The sequence below is a fragment of the Crassostrea angulata genome, chromosome 7, assembly GCF_025612915.1.
Source record: "Crassostrea angulata isolate pt1a10 chromosome 7, ASM2561291v2, whole genome shotgun sequence".
In the NCBI taxonomy this organism is placed as follows: domain Eukaryota; kingdom Metazoa; phylum Mollusca; class Bivalvia; order Ostreida; family Ostreidae; genus Magallana; species Magallana angulata.
The window spans coordinates 55137182-55159312 of record NC_069117.1 but is presented as its reverse complement, the minus strand read 5'-3'; the positions used below and the strand labels follow the sequence as shown (position 1 = coordinate 55159312).

Below are 22131 nucleotides of genomic sequence, written 5' to 3'. Positions count from 1 at the left end.
ATTGCATCCAAATGGCAGAGATGGCGTCTGGCATTTGAATTATATGCTACAGGAAAAGGGATAGATGGTGCGGCTCAATTGGTATTACGAAGTCCAAGAATCGTTATCCCAGCACAACTGCACGATCAAATTCTTCAACTTGTGCCTGAAGCACATCCCGGCATCGTTGCAATGAAATCACGGTTAAGAAGTAAAGTTTGGTGGCCAGGGATTGACAAATGTGTTGAAAAGTTTAGTAGAAGTTGTTAAGGGTGTCAGTAAGTCAGCCTAGTAAACCCGAACCGATGAAGCGAACTGAGTTGCCTTCTGCGCCTTGGCAACATCTCGCCGCGGATCTCTTCGGTCCATTGCCGAGCAAGGAGTATATATTCGTACTAGTTGTTTACTATAGTAGGTAGTTTGAAGTCGCAATCACGAAAATATTTCGTCTGAGAATATTACAGCATTGATTTCAAAGTTCTTTCTAACTCATGGGTTGCCGTTATCAATTCATACAGATAATGGCCACCAGTTTGTGAGTCAGCATTTTAAAGACTTCATGTTGGAAGAAAGTATTGTTTACTACAGAACGACTCCTTTATGACCGCAGCCGAAGGGTGAAGTTGAGCCAAAATTGGTCAATATTAAAACGCATTAGAATTGCTCACTTGAAGGTTGAGATTGGAAAGAGGAACTTGATAAATTTCTGGTGATGTATTGCAATACGCCGCACACTACGACTGATGTAAGCCCATCTCAGTTATTGATTGGTCGCAAGCTTCGCACAAAGCCACCCAAACTTTTTGACTACAACGTTGTTGATCTCAAAGTACGAGATCGCGATGCGGAACAGAAGGAAAAGGGCAAACTGTGTTCCGATAAACGTCGTAGAGCAGTTGAATCCGATATTCGAACCGGTGCTAAGCTCTTGATAAACAATATCGCGAACACAAACTATCCACACCATTCAATACATCACCGTTTAAAGTTTCTGAAATGAATGGTACATGTAATAGTGCAGTTATTGAATCAGATGAAGGTCTACAATACAAACGAAATGTTACACATTTAAAGAAATTCAAAAAGAGAAAAAATAATTGTTTGTCAGATGAACCACAATTGAGTGAATTTGATGAGAGAGTTGATGAGAACTGTGAGGCACATACAAGTACAAATGTTAGTTATAACACACAAAGTCAATGTAGTACTGAGCCTGTCAGTATGTCCAGTGATACATGTAGTGAAACTGTTGGTGTTCAAAGCAGACCTGTAAGAAATAAGAAACTACCGTCAAGGTTTGAGGGATTTTCCATGTATTAATAACTTTCCGGGAAATAATTGGGTTTATCAAATATGGATAAACCCTGTTATTTCATGCAGTTAAGCATATTGTTTGGGGCAAGAACTATAACTCTAGTAATGCTAATTCAAGGGCAATAACTCCACACTTCCTGGTCTTGGAGCGTGCGCGTTAAGCTCTTCCTTTTATATTCAACTGTTCCCTGAGTCGGTCACAAAAAATCAACTAGAGAAATGATCAAGTTTTATCGTTTTAATCGGCGAGTTTTATTACTTTATACCGGCATATTATTTCAATATCATGCTGAGAGTAAGGAACCAAAGGGCATCTAAGGCGAGAAGCCCATACGCAGCCGTGCCAAATGGAGCAAATACAGTTGCCTCGAATAGTGTATTGGCACGAGGTCGTCGCGGAAATCGTCGAGGAGGTCAAGTGAGACAGCCCGCTCCTCCGACACAAGCGACTCCTCCAACACCTGCGGCTCCGACGACACCAGCGACACAGTCGTCAACTGAAGCAGGCCAGGGAATGTCACGGAGCGGGATGATTGGGATGATTCCTCACAACATGCCGCCCATAGTTAACCCCACCCCTGACGCACCAAGTGCCTTGTCGTCACATGTTCCCACCAACATGAATCAAGGTACAGAAAATTATTTGGAAAATAATATTGACACGCCAAACCCATTTAACAGTGTTACTTCTATACTGGGATCCCATGTATCCCAAGCTCTCAAAGATAAAATTTGAAATTCATTTAAACAAATTGTTGCTTCAAGAGCCTTGCACAGAAATGCAAAATCAAATTGTTTTCGAGGGGGGTGTTTTCCAGGTCAAACCAAAAAATAAAGAAACAAAAATTACAAACTTCTCGCAATGGATGGATGCATTTTTCATATATGCTTCTATATACTTAGAAAAACATCCACTACAAGCCATTTCACTCTTGAGGTATATGTCAACAATTAAAAGGGGGGCTGCTAGTAACAATTCAGGTTGGTTGGATTATGATGTGCAATTTCGCTTAAAGAAGTCTGTAGACTCCTCTTTAAACTGGGGATCTATTGATGCTGAACTATGGTTGTTTTACATGCAAACAGTTAATAAAACCCAATTGTCAAATCAGTCAACTCGTAGGTATTTGAAATGTTATGCCTACAATTATGAAGGTGTTTGTCAGAAACAATATTGCAAGTATTTGCATCAGTGCATCACATGTAATGCATATCATCCCTCCATTAACTGCTTCAAAAATAATCAATCTAATCAAATTCCCAAAAATGCACCTGCTCGTTCGGAAAATTTTAATTCCAACAACAAATTTTTCAGGAATCGACAACAAACCACAGGACGGCAAACCTACATGTAACTTGTTACATAAATTATGGGATATTGGCAGCACTCCAATCAATACATCTAACTTCGATTCTTTACTGGTAAATTACCCAAACAAAGAAATAGCAACAGTTCTATCAAATGGGTTTAAAAATGGGTTTTCACTTCAATGTACAGGCATTAGAAAAAAGGTTGAATTTAAAAACATGATATCTGCAGAGGAACATGCTGTTGAGTTACATGAAAAAATAAATAAAGAAATAAAATTGGGTAGAATTTTAGGCCCCTTTCCCTGTCCACCTATTTCAAATTTGCGGTGTAATCCTATTGGTATCCTCCCCAAAAAGCAAGGGGGGTGGCGTATGATTTCTAATTTATCACACCCAGTGGGTAATAGTATCAATGATCACATTGATCAGCAATATTGCTCAGTGTTGTACTCTACATTTGATCAAGCCTTGTCACTGAATCAGGAGATGGGGGAGGGTGCATTAATGGCCAAAATGGACATTTCAAGTGCTTTTAGATTGTTGCCAGTCTGTCCTGAAGATTTCTGCTTGCTAGGTTTCAAGTTTTTAAATTCATATTATGTGGACAAATGCTTGCCAATGGGTTGCTCAATTTCATGTTCATTATTTGAGATGTTCTCTTCCTTCCTTCACTGGGAGCTGCAGCAAAGGTCAAATTCAAGGGGGATCATTCATTATTTAGATGATTTTTTATTTATAGGTAGAGCAAACAAAGCTGATTGTGAGATGTTAATGGCTCATATGATAAAGTTATCAAAAATTTTAGGGATCCCATTAGCTCCAGAAAAAACAGAAGGTCCATGTACATCTATTTGTTTCTTAGGATTAGGCATTGACACAGTTTCAAGAACTATTTTCGTTCCAAAAAATAAAGTTACTGAACTTTTGGAAAAAATTAATGATGCTTTAAGTTGTAAAAAGGTCACCGTTAAAAAATTACAGTCATTAGCAGGTCACTAGCATTTGTGGTTAAAGCTTTGCCCTCAGGAAGAGCATTTTGTCGTCGTGTATATGCGGCTTTAGCAGGAGGTAAAAAATCTTTCCATTTCATAAGAATTTCAAAAGAAAACAGATTGGATTTAGAAACGTGGGTAGAATTTCTTACAAAGTTTAATGGATTAACCCCTTTTCCATCTTTGACATGGCAAGATGATGAGACACTCAAATTTTATACAGATAGCTCAGGTTCAAAAGGGTGTGGGGTCATATTTGGCAGTCAGTGGTGTTATTTGGCTTGGCCTTCACATTGGTTTTATGAGACAACAAAAGATATTACTTTTCTTGAACTTGTGCCTATTGTTTTGGGAGTTTTTATTTGGGCAGAACAACTCTATGCAAAAAAGTTATTGTTACATATTGACAATCTCTCATTAGTTCATATTATTAATCAAAAGTCTTCAAAAAATAAAAGGGTCATGGTTTTGATTCGAGCGTTGGTATTGTATACCCTTAGTTATAATATCCAGGTTAGAGCTATACATGTTCCGGGAAACAATAACAATATAGCAGATGCTATTTCTCGCTTTCAGTGGTCAAGATTCCGACAGTTGGCTCCTACAGCAGATAATTTTCCATGTCAAATTCCTGCTCCATTTTGGGAGATTATTCATCAACTATAGATCAACTGTTAGAAGCCAGTATATCTAAAAACTCAAGTAAAGTTTACAAACAAGGCATCCAAGCATTTTTTAATTTCAGAGTTCAAGCTTCCTTTGAGCATTTGTGGCCACCACCTATAGATCATATAGTAATGTTTATAGCTTATATGAAGGAATCTGGGTTTGCATTTTCAACAGCAAAATCTTATATGGCTGGTTTGAGTTTTGTTGTAAATTTACATGGTTGGCAGAATGCTACAGAATCCTTTTTGGTAAAAAAGTTGTTAGCAGGATTTAAAAGGTCATGCAGAACTCAGGACATTAGACAACCAATTACATTGTCTTTATTAACACAAATTACCAGTATCATTCCACATTTAACTATTTCTTCGTATGAAGCACATTTATTTCAGTCAGCATTTCTCATTGCATTTTTTGCTTTATTGAGAGTAAGTGAACTAGTGGTGTTGGAAAGAAATCATGTTCAAATGTTGGAGGATGAGTTTATAGTTTTTGTGGGTTGCTCAAAAACAGATCAATTTGGTAACGGTTCATCCATTAGAATACCCAAAACACCAGATTCTTTTTTGATGTTTCAAATTTTTCAAAAATTTCAAAGTCATAGGCAATGCATTCAAGCAACACATCTATTTGCCCACTGCAATACTAAACCATTGACGCAATATCAATTTTCATCCATGCTGTATAAATCCTTAAAATTCCTAGAGGTACCTACAAATTCATTCAAGTCGCACTCATTTAGGATTGGAGGTGCAACTTACCTGTACTTAAAAGGGGTTTCTGAAATACAAATCAAGCATATGGGTAGATGGAGTTCATCGGCTTTCAAATCCTACATAAGACCATGTTAATAGTATTTTTAGTTTTATGCTGTTAAATCATACATAAATTTCAGATTCAGTTTGGATCATTGGCTCATCTATTATTCATTGGGCACAGAAATATGCAGAGACCACAAATCAGTTAAACCTTGGATTAAACCACTTTACCATTAATTGGAATGGTAGAAGGGGAATGGTTTGGGAGTACTTGTATACAACTGTGTCAAGTATGTTAATAGCTAATAAACAACCAACTATTTTGATTATTCACTGCGGTGGTAATAATATTGGGGACCCTCAAAATACCTTAAAAGGTATTCAAAAATTCATGAAACTAACTTTATCTCAAATAGCAGACCTCTTGCCAAACACTCTCATTGTATGGTCACATATATTACCTAGAAGTAATTGGAGGCAGTCTTTATCAACCATTGAAGGTGAAAACTCTAGACGTAGAATAAATAGTGCCATTGCAACATTTGTCTTGAAAAAGCTTAATGATGCATCTATCAAATATACAGATATCCAGATAACTCAAAAGAGATTATTTAGATTAGATGGTGTGCATTTGTCAGATCTGGGTAACAATATATACATAAATTCCCTGAAAAATGCTATTGTGCAGTTTGTGACATCTTCCTCTCGCACCTATCCTTAAAATATACTAGCTGATATATCTCTGGCAAGTCATGGTCCGTTTACTTATCTATCTTATTATATATCATATACATATATCTGAATCTAGAATGTCCAAGTATAGACATTCTTATGTATCATATCTACAGGTGTCATTGTTGTCAAAATTGCCGCCTGGTATTGGCGGATGGTTCACGTGACAGTGTCCGTGATCCATTTGGCATAATTTTGATTAGAATACTGTCTCCGTGGGGCACTGTTTTTTCCAGGCTCCTCGGGTCAAGAGAGTATTTCTAATATTGTATATTACATATATATATTTGATATATGCTGCCATATTGTTTGAACGGCGCATGTCGAGTTCAATGTACATGTATGAAATCTATCTGATGTACATGTACTATATATCTGACTGATATCTATCTGATATTCATGTACTTATCTAATTTTTGCACATTTGATTAAACGGCCATGACAACTACGCCAAACAAACAAAAGTCTATTTAGTTTTGTATATACATCAGGGTAAATATCTGAATCATAATTGTCTGTTGTTTTGATATTGGTATTAGCTAGAAACATGAAAAGCATATTTATTTGGGCAAAGGTCATGAAATAATTGGGTTTATCAAATATGGATAAACCCTGTTATTTCATGCAGTTAAGCATATTGTTTGGGGCAAGAACTATAACTCTAGTAATGCTAATTCAAGGGCAATAACTCCACACTTCCTGGTCTTGGAGCGTGCGCGTTAAGCTCTTCCTTTTATATTCAACTGTTCCCTGAGTCGGTCACAAAAAATCCCCTCCCACCCAAACCCATTATTTAGAATTAGGTTGCATGGTTATAAATTATTATAAATTTCCATTTAAACTACTTGTTTATAGTTGCATAGGTATTGTTTTTGTACAATTATAAATTGTGAATAGCTTTTTCGGGTTGAGTTTTCTTTTGCAGCGTCATGGCCATGAAGAATAGAAGAAAGATGTGCTGGAAAGTGAATATGGACAAGGAATGGTTTTGCAGGTCATCTGTAGTCAAGGACTCGGCAACAAAGTGCATAATTTTGATTAGAATACTGTCTCCGTGGGGCACTGTTTTTTCCAGGCTCCTCGGGTCAAGAGAGTATTTCTAATATTGTATATTACATATATATATTTGATATATGCTGCCATATTGTTTGAACGGCGCATGTCGAGTTCAATGTACATGTATGAAATCTATCTGATGTACATGTACTATATATCTGACTGATATCTATCTGATATTCATGTACTTATCTAATTTTTGCACATTTGATTAAACGGCCATGACAACTACGCTAAACAAACAAAAGTCTATTTAGTTTTGTATATACATCAGGGTAAATATCTGAATCATAATTGTCTGTTGTTTTGATATTGGTATTAGCTAGAAACATGAAAAGCATATTTATTTGGGCAAAGGTCATGAAATAACTATGAATAAGCATTCTGGAATTGGTAAAATGTTATTGGTAATCTTAATGTTAAATTTGGAATATTTCATTATGTCTTTGTCGGCACAAGTAACTGATTTGTGCCAATAATATGTATGGCATTGCTTATATGTGTTTTAATTGATTATTAAAAGTTATTTTATTTGAAACAAAGTTGTATTACGAGAAAGGAAGAGATGTAGTGTTTGTATTTCATGTTAAGTTTTCTAAAAGAGAAAACTCTTTACCATCCCCTATTACGTAATGTTGGGTTATTGTATTATGTTTGACGTTGTTTCCGTTTGAATAAAGGATTATTATGGACGTTTTATATAGGACGTTTTATGGGCTTTGATCACGTGACCAACCCGTATTTATATCTTGATATACATCCAAAATGATACTGTATTTCTTAAAGATGTCTTTCTTTAAGGTTGTTATACTATTTTAATGGAAAAATAAGATTGATATATTGAAATTCAAAAAAAAAAAAAGAGAGAGAGAGAGAAAGAACGAAAAAGGTTATATGTGTCTGTTAGTCTGAGTCAGACTTTTGCCGACTTAACGAGAGATTTGTATAAACAAATATCTTCCACAGACCCATTCGCTATTGTTTTCATAAGCTCAAACTCTTTGTTTATTTTTTTCAGATTCCAACATCTTCTTGTGAAAGAAACATGTCGATGAACAGTTTAATTTCTGCCCTCGACGGGGAGACAGCGAGAGAGCGGGACCCCCCTGAAAAGGGCGCATTCCCCGTGATCTTGGGCAGGGTGTTTGTGGTGGTTCTATTTATCGTGGGGATCTTAATGCTATATCAGATGCACATGACCTATAGACTTTTGTTCAATATATCAGCTCAACTGGACAAACTTTATACTCACCTACTGGATATAGACACCGATAAAAATCTCCAGGAGATTATGAATTTGGACTGAACGTGTTACTACGCTATATTATTGAGGGATGGTTTTTTTTATTTTCATAAAAACAACCATGCAACTATGTTTTCTTAACGGCGAACGAATGCCATTGAACATTGGAACCAAGACATGGACAAGACTAAGAAGTTGGTACGTACCGACTGTCTGTTACTTCTGTAACCGTCATCCAACATGACAACGACAGCAAAAGGCAAGACATTCTCTGGTCGAACTTGCTTAATTAAAATAAATACAATGTTCTACGTTTCTACCTTCTTTCAAAATTAACAAAATATATATGTAACCGTGGGTTTGTTTTGCCAATGAACAAAACACAGTCGTTATCAACCTGCAAAATATATACATGTAGGCTACAATATAATCAATATTTAATAACAATAAGACATATTGTATCACTTTTGTAATTAATATACATGAGCATATTTATCATCAAGCATAAAATCTTAAATATAACACTGAATGTCACTGATAGTTGATTTACTTGAATTTAATCTACAAAGGGAAATACATCTTTTTAACCCATATTGTACTTATTTGAATGTATATCAGATTCTCAATAAAAATAAAAGATACGATAGATACCGAATTGTGGATTCAAGTGACGATTACTAATATACATATTGTATTCTCAGCAATGCATGGCTTTGACTTGTATATACAATAAAGCACTTTTTCATTCTATGTACCAGAATGTATAAATACATGTATCTCTCTGTCAGATTTATATTAAATCTATGTAACACTTACTTATTAATTGCCATAGCTTTTTGTAATTATATACAATATAATCAAAACAACTTGATATTCTTTCTTTCATCATTTGCTTTTTTACACGTACCTCTCACATACTTTTTAAAGATATATACTTTATATTTGATAATTTATCAAAGCATAAATATGCGATACATAAAAATCACTAATGGTAATAAACTCTTTTTAAGCAGTGGCCTATCATTTCATATGTTTGAAATTTTCGAAGCATGCACCTTAGACGGGTAGAAAAACGCCACCTTCGCACTGGCATAATTATTCGGTACTGTTCAGTTATGATAACACGGCAAACTTATCTAATACGTTTAAAGTGACAATATCATATATAAAACAAAGTAGACAATCTTTTGTTTTCATATAGATACAAACATTTAAAACCATTTTTGATTCATCCACTCACACATTCATGCTCACATTCACCCAGATTTGGTAAATTGAAAAAATTACTAATTTGTATCAAATATGTTTCCAGCAATGCCAGTTGTTGGTAAAATTTTGCTTTTGAAATTTCTGACATGAAATATATTTTTCAAGTTTGTATTTGTTATAAAAATAAGATAACAGCCTTGATAGACAAGGCAGTGTATCTTTTTTAAGACAGCAAAATAGATATTGTTTTTTATACAAAATTATGTTTACAATTTTGTTGTCTTTTGACAATGGGAGTTCACCCAATAAAATATTGATAACATTGAAACCAATTTGCATAGAAGTTGATTGGTAAATAAGCATGCTTAGGGTGCTTCAAATTGTTGATATTTTTTTCACAGGTTAAAAACATGTTGTATTGTCTCAACTTCATGTTCACAAAAGGAACAGCAATCAGAAGATACAACATTGATATTTTTCAAATTGTTATTTACTGGAAGAATTTTATGGAGTAATCTGTATTGTAACCATTGAATAGATGAGTCGCTGGTTGTTTTAAAACGTACATTGAAAGCATCATAAACACAAATTTCCACCCCATATTGTTCCAATTCTGAATTCCAATTTGGTATTGCAGCTAGAGTTATTTTACGGGCAGTTAGTCGTTTGTAGATGGGTTTTGTACATTTGTTTTGCAAAAGAAAATGTTTGTAATATAATGTAATATATGGAGTAAAGGATCTCTTATATAAACATTTGATTTGTACACGTAAAAAGGATTTTAGATATGTTGATATATCCCTAACTATACTGTTGTATGCAAATCAATTTTTTGTTGAAAAGTTACATGTGACAAAAAATTTCCATTATCATCTAGAAAGTCATTGGTGACCTTTACACCTTTTTTGTACCATTTTTTTCTATAAACAATATTTTCATACCGACTGTAATATGGCTATCATACCAAATAAATAAAAAGTTTTCTTCAACATTATTATCATCAAAAGATTTTATAAGGCAGCACTGTGACTGTTAGTGCAAAAATAATATGGATACCTGCGAAATCCTTTCAAAGAATAAATATTTTTTGTATTTTATTGATTGTTGTTTCCTTTATTCTTTTATTACAAACTTTTTCTACAATGTGTAGTTCATGCATTTAGAAGTCCGTGCAACCTGAATGCCTCGATCGGAACGCAACCGACAGTAACTTTCTCAACCGGTATATATACCCCAGTGGCAGTAGAAGAGCGATCGAAAGTAATAGCGACCAAATGCTTTTATGAATTCACGTCAGCTTTAAATTAATTTAGAGCATTTCGAAATATAATTACACATGTATAAAAATTATCCCGTTTAAACAATATCACATTTTTAAGGGATTGGTATTTATCATCATATTTTTTATTTTCCATTCTTTCTCTGTATTCTGTTTGGTTTTTCATTCCAATATAAATACACTACTATATTAAATTTTGTAAGGTCATTAAAACACTTTAATCATGTATAGTTCTTGTTTGTATCTGTTCACACCTTTCTGATTCATGATTATTGATAAATCTAGTGTTTAATGAATTAACAAATGCAAACATCAACTTCATATATTTACATAAGTTATAAGTACATGTAAATATTGGGAACTGTGTACTCTGGATATCTCCATATATCACGGTGTGTAAGTACTCATGTATGATGTGCATGACAAGCGTATTGTAATGACGAACCTGATATTTACTGTATAAATATTGTGCAAGATAAAGTGTTGAGAAATACACCGGCATTCACATGTGTGCATGTCTCTTGCTTTGCTCACTGTCACAAGATAATAACTGAACAGTTTAATAATAGGTACAGTTTTCGACCCCTTATCTTAAACTACCCTGGTTCTCAGAATACACATAACTCCATAATCCATACGTGAAGGCTGTGTCATTCATCATCCGCCGCTCATTTAGGAAGCTTACTTCTACAAGTACAATTTAGGTCTACACTATGCTAAGACTTCGTTCGACTCTACTGATTTTAGTCGGAGTCTGTGTCAATTGTCTCGATGCCTTCGGAGAATCGCGTTCCTACGAGGATCGTTTAACCTTCCGTGTGTATTCTCCCTCTGTCCAACAACAACTCAACAACAAGACGGCTCTACTGGAGCTAAGGACGCAGATCAACAAGCTTCACGATGCAGAGTTCCTTAAAGAATTGGCTCTTTCCAATGACAATTTTGGGGAGCAAGGTTCGGGACTATTCGCAGACATTAACAATGTTTCGTATACTTGTCGTGAACATTGGAACCGGACCATAGCCGGGCTGTTGAGAAGTGAATTCTGGGCTTTTAAAAGTAAGTTGATTGATTGAGAAAAGGGACCATTACACATGGCAAGGTCTTACTTTGCTGTATGTACACATTTAATACATTTGATGTATATCAAACATTTATACAATGGATATGAGACACAACGGTGTTTAAACAATATTGAATTAATGATATAAAGCTAATGTATGTATATGAAAAAAAAAACCAAAGTATTACAGACCAAGGTGTTAAGGGGACAAGTTCTGGAGATTAAACAAATATACATACATGTATAAAGCTGGACTTTTCTCTCAGTTCCTGGGATTCTTAAAGTTGGATAAATAGCGATTTCAGATCGTTTATTGTTTTTTTGTGTTTTTAACTTAGGCGTTTCAAAAAATTCAAAAAAAAAACGCTATCGTATATTTTGAATGCAAAATTTGTTTCACAAACTTAATACATTTAACATATCGATGATCTTTTTCAATGAGCATCGGTCCTAGGAGGTCATGTAGGAGGGTGAAGGATAAAATAAATCCAGGACTGATTTTTAGGGTTCGGTTATTTAATATCTCTGTTCTACAGTGCTAGACGCCTCAGGAAAGATCGGTGCAGGAATACTGGAGGGACACACGAAATGGATGGGCTCCTACGACGAGTGTTTCCGAATAGACCGGACTCTTCCAGGAATGCCCCCCTCCAACAGTGGGTTCAGTACCCAGTTCTGTGGAATGAGGACCAAAGTGACTTTCGGCTATATACCTCTAGAAGTAATCTCTCTCTCTCTCTCTCTCTCTCTCTCTCTCTCTCTCTCTCTCAAACATACACATATTGAATTCCATATCAAGACCACTCATATTATCTCATATCCCTGTAAATAACTAAAGTAAAAATTGTATAATAATGTTTGATTATAAATATGTTTGATCCAACAGATTGATTTTGCTGCGTGTGTTCCGAAAGCTTGTTCACCAAAAGATCTGACAATTCTATATAATGACTGTAAGTAAAATAGGCAAACGCTTTTCAGTTTCTGGTTCATGGCTGGCTGTGAACAAAATACTAACAATATATTGGTGGATTTTATTTTAACAGTATTAAAACGTCTACCAACTCAAAATCCAGTTCGTGTTTATGGCACATTTTGCAAAGAAGACCAAGAAATAGACTCACGAGCTGTTGTTGCTATGTAAGTTTGGAATAATAAAAACAATGTCAATGGCAACAGGAGAAAGAAAAAGCATGAATTCTACTAGTAAATTGGTGTATTAAAACATAGCAGAAAAAAATAATTTGGATATGGACTATTCATGCATTGTAATTGTTGGTTGTAACTACAAAATCTATAAAACAGGGAACAATGCCTTGATTATAAAAATGTTGGGCAAAAACTCTGCTATTTGTATGTTTCGTTTAAAAGATCAGCAACAAAAGCAAATTTCTCATTATAATGACCGATCATCTGTTAAATAAGTGGAGCAAAGAAGATGAAGTTATGTATTATATTTTATATTTTGATATCCTTTTCATATATTATGAGATGCAGTATAAAAATAGTTTAACACGGTGTTCCGAACTTTGTTTCATTTAAAATTTCAATATAAAAAATGTGTCTAATGTGACTTTACGCGTTTATAACATTAGAAACTTTCCGCCACGACCACTGTGTATATATCAAAGGTTGGCAAATTAGAAAATTCTTGTGTGGTAAGATGTCAATAAGTATGAGACGTCGAGACATCGTTAAGCATACCCACAACAAAGTTGTTAACAGTCCAGGGAGATGGGCATTTGGTTGATTATAAATATATATTACCTGTTATTAATGGAATATTTGATGAACATTTACCCCGCCTTCCCAGTGACAGACAAAGGTACATGTATTTGAAACTTAAGCTACCACCACCTCACCATTTGTCAACACACACTTTTTATAAACGCTGCCAGGTAATCAATAAAATTAGATTATCAAACTTATTGTGTATTAATTCAAATTCAACTCTTTATTTTCTGTTTCTTTGAACCAGTGTGATTCTTGGCATTTTTGCTGCCCTGATGTTTGTAAGTACTGTGTATGACTTACTGATCATCCAGCGTCAGCGCCACACAGCAGAACGCACCAAGTCGGAGATTCTGAGCGAACACACCGCAAGCGTTGGAGAAAAATCTCCCCTTCTTATCTCACATGAAAAGAAATTGGCCCCAAAACAAGACAGTATATATCTAAATTTACTAAAACACAAACCACAAATATCTTTTTCAATGTCTCCGTTTCACAACGTTCAGCCACGTATTTCTCTGTCATTACCAGGTGTCGCCGAGAGACTTCTGTTGGCCTTCTCCGTCTACTCCAATGGGAAGAAGATCCTGCAAGTAAACCACTCCGCGGGCACCCTGACCGCCCTGAACGGCATCCGCTTCCTGAGCATCTCCTGGGTGGTACTGGGCCACACGTTTGCCTTCATTACCCCCGTTCTGAGCAACAGCTACGTGGTGCTTCCTGACCTCATTGCGCGCTGGACATTCCAGGCAGTGGCTAACGCCCTCGTCTCTGTCGATTCTTTCTTTGCTTTGAGGTGAATATAAAACATCATTAATAGTATCGCTTCTTTTTTGAAATGTGGTAAATAATGAATTTTTTTTACTTATTAATTAAAGTTTAAAAACTATAACCACTTATATCTATAAAACTTAACAACAAAGAATGTGGATACTAGTATCTTACTTTACGATAGAATTATAAAGCATCCCTTTTTCTCTCCCCTCTCTCTCTCTCTTTCTCTCTCTCTCCCTCTCTCTGTCTCTCTCTCACGTACCCATTTTCTTCTTGCAGTGGTCTACTGTTGGCATACCTCACTCTGAAGGAAATGAAAAAAGGACAAGGGAAATTCAGAATCAACTGGTTCATGTTCTACTTTCACAGATTTTGGAGGTATTCAATCATCGATAGTATAAATCTATGCATCTTTGATATACTGATATACCCATAACAGAATATTTAAAAGAATATATTCGTAAGTATTATTTGTTCGATGCAATGACCTTTTCAGGAACAACAATCTTCCACTGGGTCACATGCTGACTAATGTTTTTCATACTTATTGTTAGTCCATAATTAATCACCTACATGTATTTTTCTACGTATTTTCCGTTTTTCCGAATATGACGAAGACCACACGGTGGGTGTGACCGGTCAGCAGAGGATGCTCACTCCTCCGTGGCACCTGATCCTACCTCTAGTTGTTTTAGAAGTCCGCGTTTGATCTGCTCCTGTTTTGTATTTTTCCTGTGGACTTTTGATTTTATCACTGTTCGTTATTCCCACATGTCAATCAAATCATTTAATGATTACTGGTTATAAGCATTGCTTGGAATCAAAATAATTATTACAAAATATATTATACCTTTTTTTTAAATTGTTTCATATTATTTCTTCAAGAAGATGGGGGAATAAGATGGCGCAAATGCCCATTCGGTTTAGTAGTGAAATACAATTTTTAATTTATTTTTCCCCAATTAAATCTATTCAAATATATTATAATACAACTTTGCAAAAGCAAAATTTCTAACTATAGTCAGTTTTTGATATATTTAACAATAAATAAAAAAAAAAAATATTGTCGGAAATTTTGGTGGTATCGAACCCGTAACATAAAAACCCTAGATATATAAGGTTCCGTAGCTTATGCCAGGTACTCTAACCACTGAGCCATTTCAGACACAACAAAGTGGGCTTTTTAAATATTATGTGTGACTAAGGTCAAGAACTACCTGATTTGTACTATTTTTTTTCAAAACGTTCAGTTGTTGGGATACAAAATGATATTTTTAATGTATAGTGGGACATCTCTCCACGTTTTTGTTGATTGAAATCGTTTTGTTTTCCAATAGACCTTAATTAGACTATGAGAAAAATATGGAGCACAGACCCACTCTATAAAAGAGAATGCCTTGAAGTTCTATACTCTGTCCCAAAGTATCCTGGATTTACATTTTGCTTTATTGCATGATATTTATAAATACCTCAGGGTTCAAACGATGTTCATTCAAAAGTATGAAAAATTTCCAAGATTTCTCAGTCGAAACGCCCCTGTTAGCTTATCAGGTTTCAATAAAATGCTAAAAAATGTGATGTCTACGGGGTTTTTTTATTGCAGTAAGCCCGGATGATAACGTTGTAAAATTGTGTGATGTATTCCGAGTGTATTCCGAATGGAGAAAAGATGTAAACATTCCCCATTATAAATCTCCGCAAGGAATCTTTTTTCGTTCCTGTAAATTTTTCCGAGTGAAAGATGATAATGTGTCAATGAAATTATCTTGGAAATTATCCCTTTCAACTATTTCAATTGCACTTCTTTCACAGGTACGTGTATTTTTATTAAAAATCGTCCAAATGTGCTGCATAAATATCTTGGGACAGACTATAAAAAATGACAGTATTTGCAGGTTTTGATATGTATACGCCAGGCCTGTTTGAGTCAACATATTCCAAGTATTGATTCATACCTATAGGTTAAAAATCAATGATTCGTTAAACATATATTGTTTTAAATGATTTTAAAAAAACCATCAGATTTATTGATACTTTAATTTTTCAGTAGCCTGTCCGATCGCGTATGGGCATTTTACACGCCTTATCCACATATCTTCTTTAACTCTAGTTGCTAGTTCAGCATTTTCTTGACTATCATTAAATGTTATATTGACATTTACGGATGAGTCATATATTGTAGATGTTGTTAATAAATTCCAGGGTGGGGGTTAACAGCGAGGCATGCGTTAATTGAATTACATGCAGCCTGAACCCTTGGGGAATGTTCGATCGGTGATCTACATTTAGACCTCAGGTTGATGCCCCACGTGTTGTTTCAGGTTGACTCCAGCCTACATGTTGTTGATGATGATCAGTATCTGTCTGTCTCGCTACTTTGGAGATGGACCACTTTGGCCTGACCAGGGCATTGAAGTTAATTACTGCAAAGACACTTGGTGGAAAAATCTGCTGTATATCAACAACTTGTTTAATGAACAATCGGTAAATAGCTTTAGCATTCTCAGTGCTAAAATTTGAATGTCAGAAGTCAAAAAACAGTAGGCATTCAGAATTCAGAATTCTTACCTGTTTCATAAACAAAGTTCGTGCTATGTTTATTTTTACAAATACTGTACTTTTGAAATAATATACTTTATTCAGAGAAAGTATCACAATGTAGCTTTTACAAAATAGCACTTACGTTGCAAAAGAATATACGATAAAGTCATACAGCTTTCTTGCCATATGAATTAATCCCAATGGGCAAAATTTATGCAATAACACTGACACCTTACAATTTAAATACTTAAAAGTATGTCTTACTGATCCATGCATTAAGTTAAAACAATGTAATAGTACTTTATTTTCGCTTGTAAATCGACGTATAACATATGAAAATCGTGTCAAGGCCCTCATCAAAATTAACATGCAACGATAATCAATGTATTTGAAACGAATAACCTTTTTATCATTCTCGCTTCATTGTAGTGTTTCGGTGTGTCCTGGTATCTAGCTAATGATATGCAGTTCTTTTTGCTGAGTCCTCTAATGCTAATACCTCTCTACTTGTAAGTGTTGTCAGTTGGTTTCTTTGTAACGGTGTGTAGCTTCTAATATTGCTTTTTTCTCCTCGATTAACTTCTAGATTTTACAACGTTTAAACCACTGTGCTTATAAATCATTTAATCACACAAATTGATGCTTAATGATAAATCAAATGAAGCCATTGATACATACTGAACTGTTTATTAATGATTGAAGTTATTTGAAGTTATAATCTGATATGTTACTAGCAATATGAATATGTTAAATATTCTCGTTTAATTACTTTCCAGTTATTTCCCATTCGGAATAGTCATTTGCTTTGTCTGGTTGTTGGGGTCCTCCATCACCCCAGGGGTCGTGTCCAGAGTGCTGGATCTACCCCCGAGTTCCCTCGGTGGAGGAGGAACAGCCCAGTAAGTCACACCATGTTAAATCATGGGGAAAATATGCATATAGAGAATAATTAGTTTATACTTTTCTGTCATGTTTGTATACAGAGTAGTATACGTTAGTATGTAAAATCACAAATACATGTTTTACCCTTGCATACAGTTCTATTTGTAAATACATAAATTTATCAGATTATACAATACCTTATATTCCAACTAATTAGTTTACTATTTCATATCATCATAAAATAAATTTACTACAAAAAACTATTTTGACTATTATAATTTGTGAATACTCTTAAACAGATTAGTCAATTGAAGTCACAAAAATACATGTGATAACTGGTTATTTTAATTAAAGGTCACAAAGGACTATATATGATAAGGGCCTAAAATGGCCCCCTAAAATGAACATCATCATTTTACTATCATTCTTTGTTTTCTTAGTACAGGTATGTATATGATGTGTTTACATAATATTCATTTTGGTTCAAGTGCCCACAATTTAGAAATACGACATTGTAAAGACAACCTTTTCCCGCCATTTTTGCATTTTGAGCGTAAAACAGCTTGTTTTCAAGCAGTTTTTCCTTCCGAAAACATAGAGCGCATTCTTGAACAAATGAAATATTTTAATCAGAGATGTATCTAGCCAAGACTAATAAGTGACAAAAATATTTTCCTTGTTCAAGCATGCGCTCTATATTTCCCATTCGTAAATAGATAAGAAAAATGTCAATTTTTGGCTGATTTTGATTGAATTATAGAAATGGCGTCACTTCTGACGTCATATACTGCCAGTGAGTGCAAATAATTCAAATAAATAGATGAAAAATATATTTCATATCAACTCTTCTAAAAAATTAGTTAACATTTTATTGTACCCGAAACATTTAAAAAATGGCGAATTATGGGGGCCAAATTTAACTCTTATCATATATAGTTCTTTTAGGAAATATTCATTTTCCCGGACTAGTAGATCTTTGTCATTTTGTCCATTTGCTAAGAATATCCTTATAACAGACTCATCGTTTTTGTCTTACTCTGTCAAAAATTTTAAAAAATGCCAATTAATACAACAGTCATGTAAATAAGTAATTTTTGCTGTATACATGTCGCAGAAAATACCTTTATTTACTAGTATATGTTAACAGGCAAGAAAGTATATGTCTCAGTCAAATAACAGAGGTTATTTTCATATATTTACATCTACAAAGTATTATTCCCTCTATTTCTTACGAAAACTTATAGTTAATTCATAGCTCTATAGAAACAGCCAGACTGAAATCTACATGCCCCGTCCCTCGATTGGTCGAAATCTACAGCGGCTGAAACTTGAGTAGAAATTGCCAGGTCTGAAATTGACACGCCCTGTTTAGGTCTAAACCTACAGCGACCTACAAAATATCACGGACTGCAAAAAATAATCATGATGATGCCAGACTCTCAGTCTCACAGGAGACGATTAGGCTGTTCCTTTTAGCTAACCTACTTACGTACATTTACAGTAATTTAGCGAATTTTACTTACTTTTCATAATCAAATTATTGATTTGTTAAAGAGAGATGTTAATATAAACAATAAAATGCTTTCTTTGATGATTCATGTGGGTTATGAAAGTAGCGATCATTGCAGAAAAAATTTACATAACCCGCTAACACTGGTTATGTATTTTTCCTGCAATGTCGTTACCTTCATATCCCGAATGAATCACCAAAGAAAGCATTTTATTGTTTAAATGTATCTAGATCAACATTTATGAAACAATGTACATACGTCATGTATTTTCAACAGAGGGCGGGCTGATTACTTTAACTATTATTATATTCGACCGTACTGTCGGATGGGACCTTATATAGTAGGAATCATCGTTGGATCATTTCTGTACAAAACAGACTGCAAAGTCAAGATAAACAAGGTAAATCTATTTGTAATCATCTCAACCTGAATTAAATTAATCAATGGTGGAAAATGAAGACCAAAAAAGTTTAATCTCATACGTTTTAAAGCAAGGACAGTATGGTGTATGCTTGGATTTATGCCCAATATCATTTTGTGAAATATCATTACAGACCATGCCTTTAAAGCTATACACGCTATAATTTGCGTCAATTTTGAATAAAGGGGAAAATGTATGTGTTTGATTACTAATAAAAGTTACCTTTATTCTGTTAATTATAATGCTCAATTCGATCACGTAACAAATATATCAAATATTAAACAATAAAAAATATTTATTTTCCTGCCAGGAAAGTAATGCCTCCTCGTGAATATCAATCTATCACGTGATATCGACAGCTAAATTTAGCCTATCATACCAAAACTGGTGAAGGGTCAACATCTTCATAATTGTGATAGTTTCACAAAGGAAAGGATATTTTCAGTAAAGCATAAATTTGTCCGATATACGAGTACAAACAAAAGAAAAAAAATACAAGCCTGTGAGTAGATATGAATACTTCCTTTAAAGAAATGACGTAGACCTGTGTTTTCCCCTATGTGCTATTTATAGATCCTATAAGTGTTAATGCAGAAGTAAGGGTATCGTGAATGGCAAGCGTATTTTACTCATTATACATATATGTATTTCAAATTAACAACTGTTAAGCATATTAAAAATCAAGTTGGATATTTAATTAGGCAAACAATAACGACCACCTAGTTCTCCGCGGACATGCGCAATGAGGTCGGTTTGCTCTTCCTTCATCAATATTCATGAAAAGGTATATTTTCCTGGCAGGAAAATAAACAATTAAAAATCTATATCTTTGTAACGAGATGGAATTCACCCTTGTAATTTACAGATTAAGGATAACTTTTATAAGTAGACAAACACATGCGTTTTCACTGTCTTTCAAAATTGACGCAAATTATAGCGTGTATAGCTTTAATTCTTCTGACGCTTCATATATTTTAAACAGGATCTTGTAAATGAATCTTGTCAATGAATCTGTATTTGTGATTAACTGTTTCCTGTTTATAGGATTTGTGTTTGTTTTTAACACGTTTGTTTGGATACAAAATCAAATACACTAATTTTAAGTACCGCCGATGAACTTGCTTTGTTTACAGTGTTTATTTTTCCTTTCCTTTCTTCAGTACCTGAACCTACTACTGTGGCTGGTTTTCGCTACCCTGGCCGTGGTGGTTCTGTACGGACTCCGGGATCCGATCAGTTTCCCGGAGGATGCACTCAGTCGTGACGTGTCCGCTCTCTACAACGCCACTCACAAAATTGTGTGGGGAGCGTGCGTTTGTTGGGTCATCTTCGCATGCGCAACCGGAAATGGAGGTGTGATTACTTAAAGCCAAATTGGTTCTAACAATATCTTTTCATGTTTTTGTTGTTGTTGTTGTGATTTCATTGGGTTTTTTAATAATTGAACAGTAAATAAATACGAATTTTCTGGCAGGTTTCATCAACACTCTTCTCTCCTGGTCGCCATTTGTACCACTAGCCCGCTTGTCCTATTGTATCTATTTATCACATGCTATGGTCCTTTTCACGTACTACGACAGCCAACGGAGTCTGATATATCTGGACGACTTGAACATTGTAAGTTTGCTTATTTTTCCGTCAGCATAACATTGCAACATGAATTACGGTTGATAATAAGATTTATTTACTAAAATACATCAGGTGTTTTGTATACCTTTTGGCTTTTGTTTTGTCTGTAGGTAGTTATTCATTTAAAAGGAACAAACTATAAACTTTTTTGAAAATGGTAGCTATACATGTATATGTCGAATTAAAATTTATTTGGACGTTTCTAATTTTATGAAATTATTATCAACATCAATTTTGACTTTGTGGTTCTTTCAGATTTACGTGTTTTTGGCCACTTTGGTTCTGTCGGTGATGGTTGCCTTTTTAGCCTCGTTATCATTTGAGGCGCCTATGATGGGACTGGAGAAAGTGATCTTTAAACGAGATCGAAGAAACTAGATATTTAAATCGTTGAAATTTAATGCATGAATTGAAATACCTCAATTTTTTTCAATATCGTGAAAAATATATTGTTAATGTTTTTGTTTATAAACTATTAACGGTATCCAATTGTGGATAGTTATCGATCATTAAAGTTTGATATACTGTAGTTAAATAGAAATGAATAATGTAATGTTTTCATATAACGAATAAAATTGTCATAGGAACACTAAAAGTTTGTCATAGGAACACAAGTTATTGATGAAAAATAATAAAATAATATTCTGCATTCAAAGTGAATAAAATATGTCCAAGCACAAGGTAATATCGAGTTTTGATGAAAAAAAACCCAGCGAAATATAGCGACACCCATGAAAAGGGTGGCTTCCTGGTGATCTTGGGCAGGGTGTTATTGATGGTGGCGTTTTCTTTGGGATGCTTTTATATTTTCTTAAACTAGATGATAACCCGCGCAAGCGCGGGAATTAACACTTTACCTAATATTATAATATAATGCTCAATATGTTGAACCATATTTTTTTCATTTATGTATATACATTGTCCAAATTTTTCCTTATCTTAATCCTGTGGAAATTGTGAAAACAATGCACTGTTATGCAGAATACCGAACCCGAACAATAAAAAATTGGAATATAAAAAATTAATTTTCTCAAAAATAT

At 34.4% G+C, this 22131-nt stretch overlaps 2 protein-coding genes across 4 annotated transcripts; both read left to right on the top strand.

Moving 5' to 3' along the window:
- Positions 1-1535: 1535 nt before the first annotated feature.
- On the top strand, positions 1536-7172 carry LOC128157272 (uncharacterized). Of its 3 annotated transcripts, XM_052819746.1 has the most exons (3): positions 1536-1922; positions 5158-5310; positions 5437-7172. In XM_052819746.1, exons 1-3 carry the CDS (start codon positions 1580-1582, stop codon positions 5739-5741), a joined length of 801 nt encoding a protein of 266 aa, XP_052675706.1. In that variant the 5' UTR covers positions 1536-1579; the 3' UTR covers positions 5742-7172. The 3 variants fall into 3 exon arrangements, 2 of the variants coding, with proteins under 2 accessions (XP_052675706.1, XP_052675705.1); XM_052819745.1 differs by having other exon boundaries at positions 5158-7172; XR_008239812.1 differs by lacking the exons at positions 1536-1922; positions 5437-7172 and adding an exon at positions 2060-2715 and having other exon boundaries at positions 5158-5246.
- Positions 7173-11138: 3966 nt separating this feature from the next.
- On the top strand, positions 11139-21776 carry LOC128192989 (nose resistant to fluoxetine protein 6-like). The gene is made up of 14 exons (XM_052866140.1): positions 11139-11598; positions 12139-12323; positions 12489-12555; positions 12649-12742; positions 13581-13768; positions 13865-14129; positions 14387-14485; positions 16429-16591; positions 17078-17157; positions 17425-17547; positions 19318-19441; positions 20623-20815; positions 20937-21079; positions 21347-21776. Exons 1-14 carry the CDS (start codon positions 11253-11255, stop codon positions 21467-21469), a joined length of 2193 nt encoding a protein of 730 aa, XP_052722100.1. The 5' UTR covers positions 11139-11252; the 3' UTR covers positions 21470-21776.
- Positions 21777-22131: the final 355 nt, after the last annotated feature.

Excerpts from the sequence above, each read along its gene's own strand:
- LOC128157272 (XM_052819745.1), top strand. The coding sequence starts at position 1,580 with ATGCTGAGAGTAAGGAACCAAAGGGCATCTAAGGCGAGAAGCCCATAC. Across the intron at positions 1,923-5,157 it reads TCCCACCAACATGAATCAAG|ATTCAGTTTGGATCATTGGC; the intron begins GTACAGAAAATT and ends CATAAATTTCAG.
- LOC128192989 (XM_052866140.1), top strand. The coding sequence starts at position 11,253 with ATGCTAAGACTTCGTTCGACTCTACTGATTTTAGTCGGAGTCTGTGTC. Across the intron at positions 14,486-16,428 it reads TACTTTCACAGATTTTGGAG|GTTGACTCCAGCCTACATGT; the intron begins GTATTCAATCAT and ends GTGTTGTTTCAG. Across the intron at positions 19,442-20,622 it reads GCAAAGTCAAGATAAACAAG|TACCTGAACCTACTACTGTG; the intron begins GTAAATCTATTT and ends TCCTTTCTTCAG.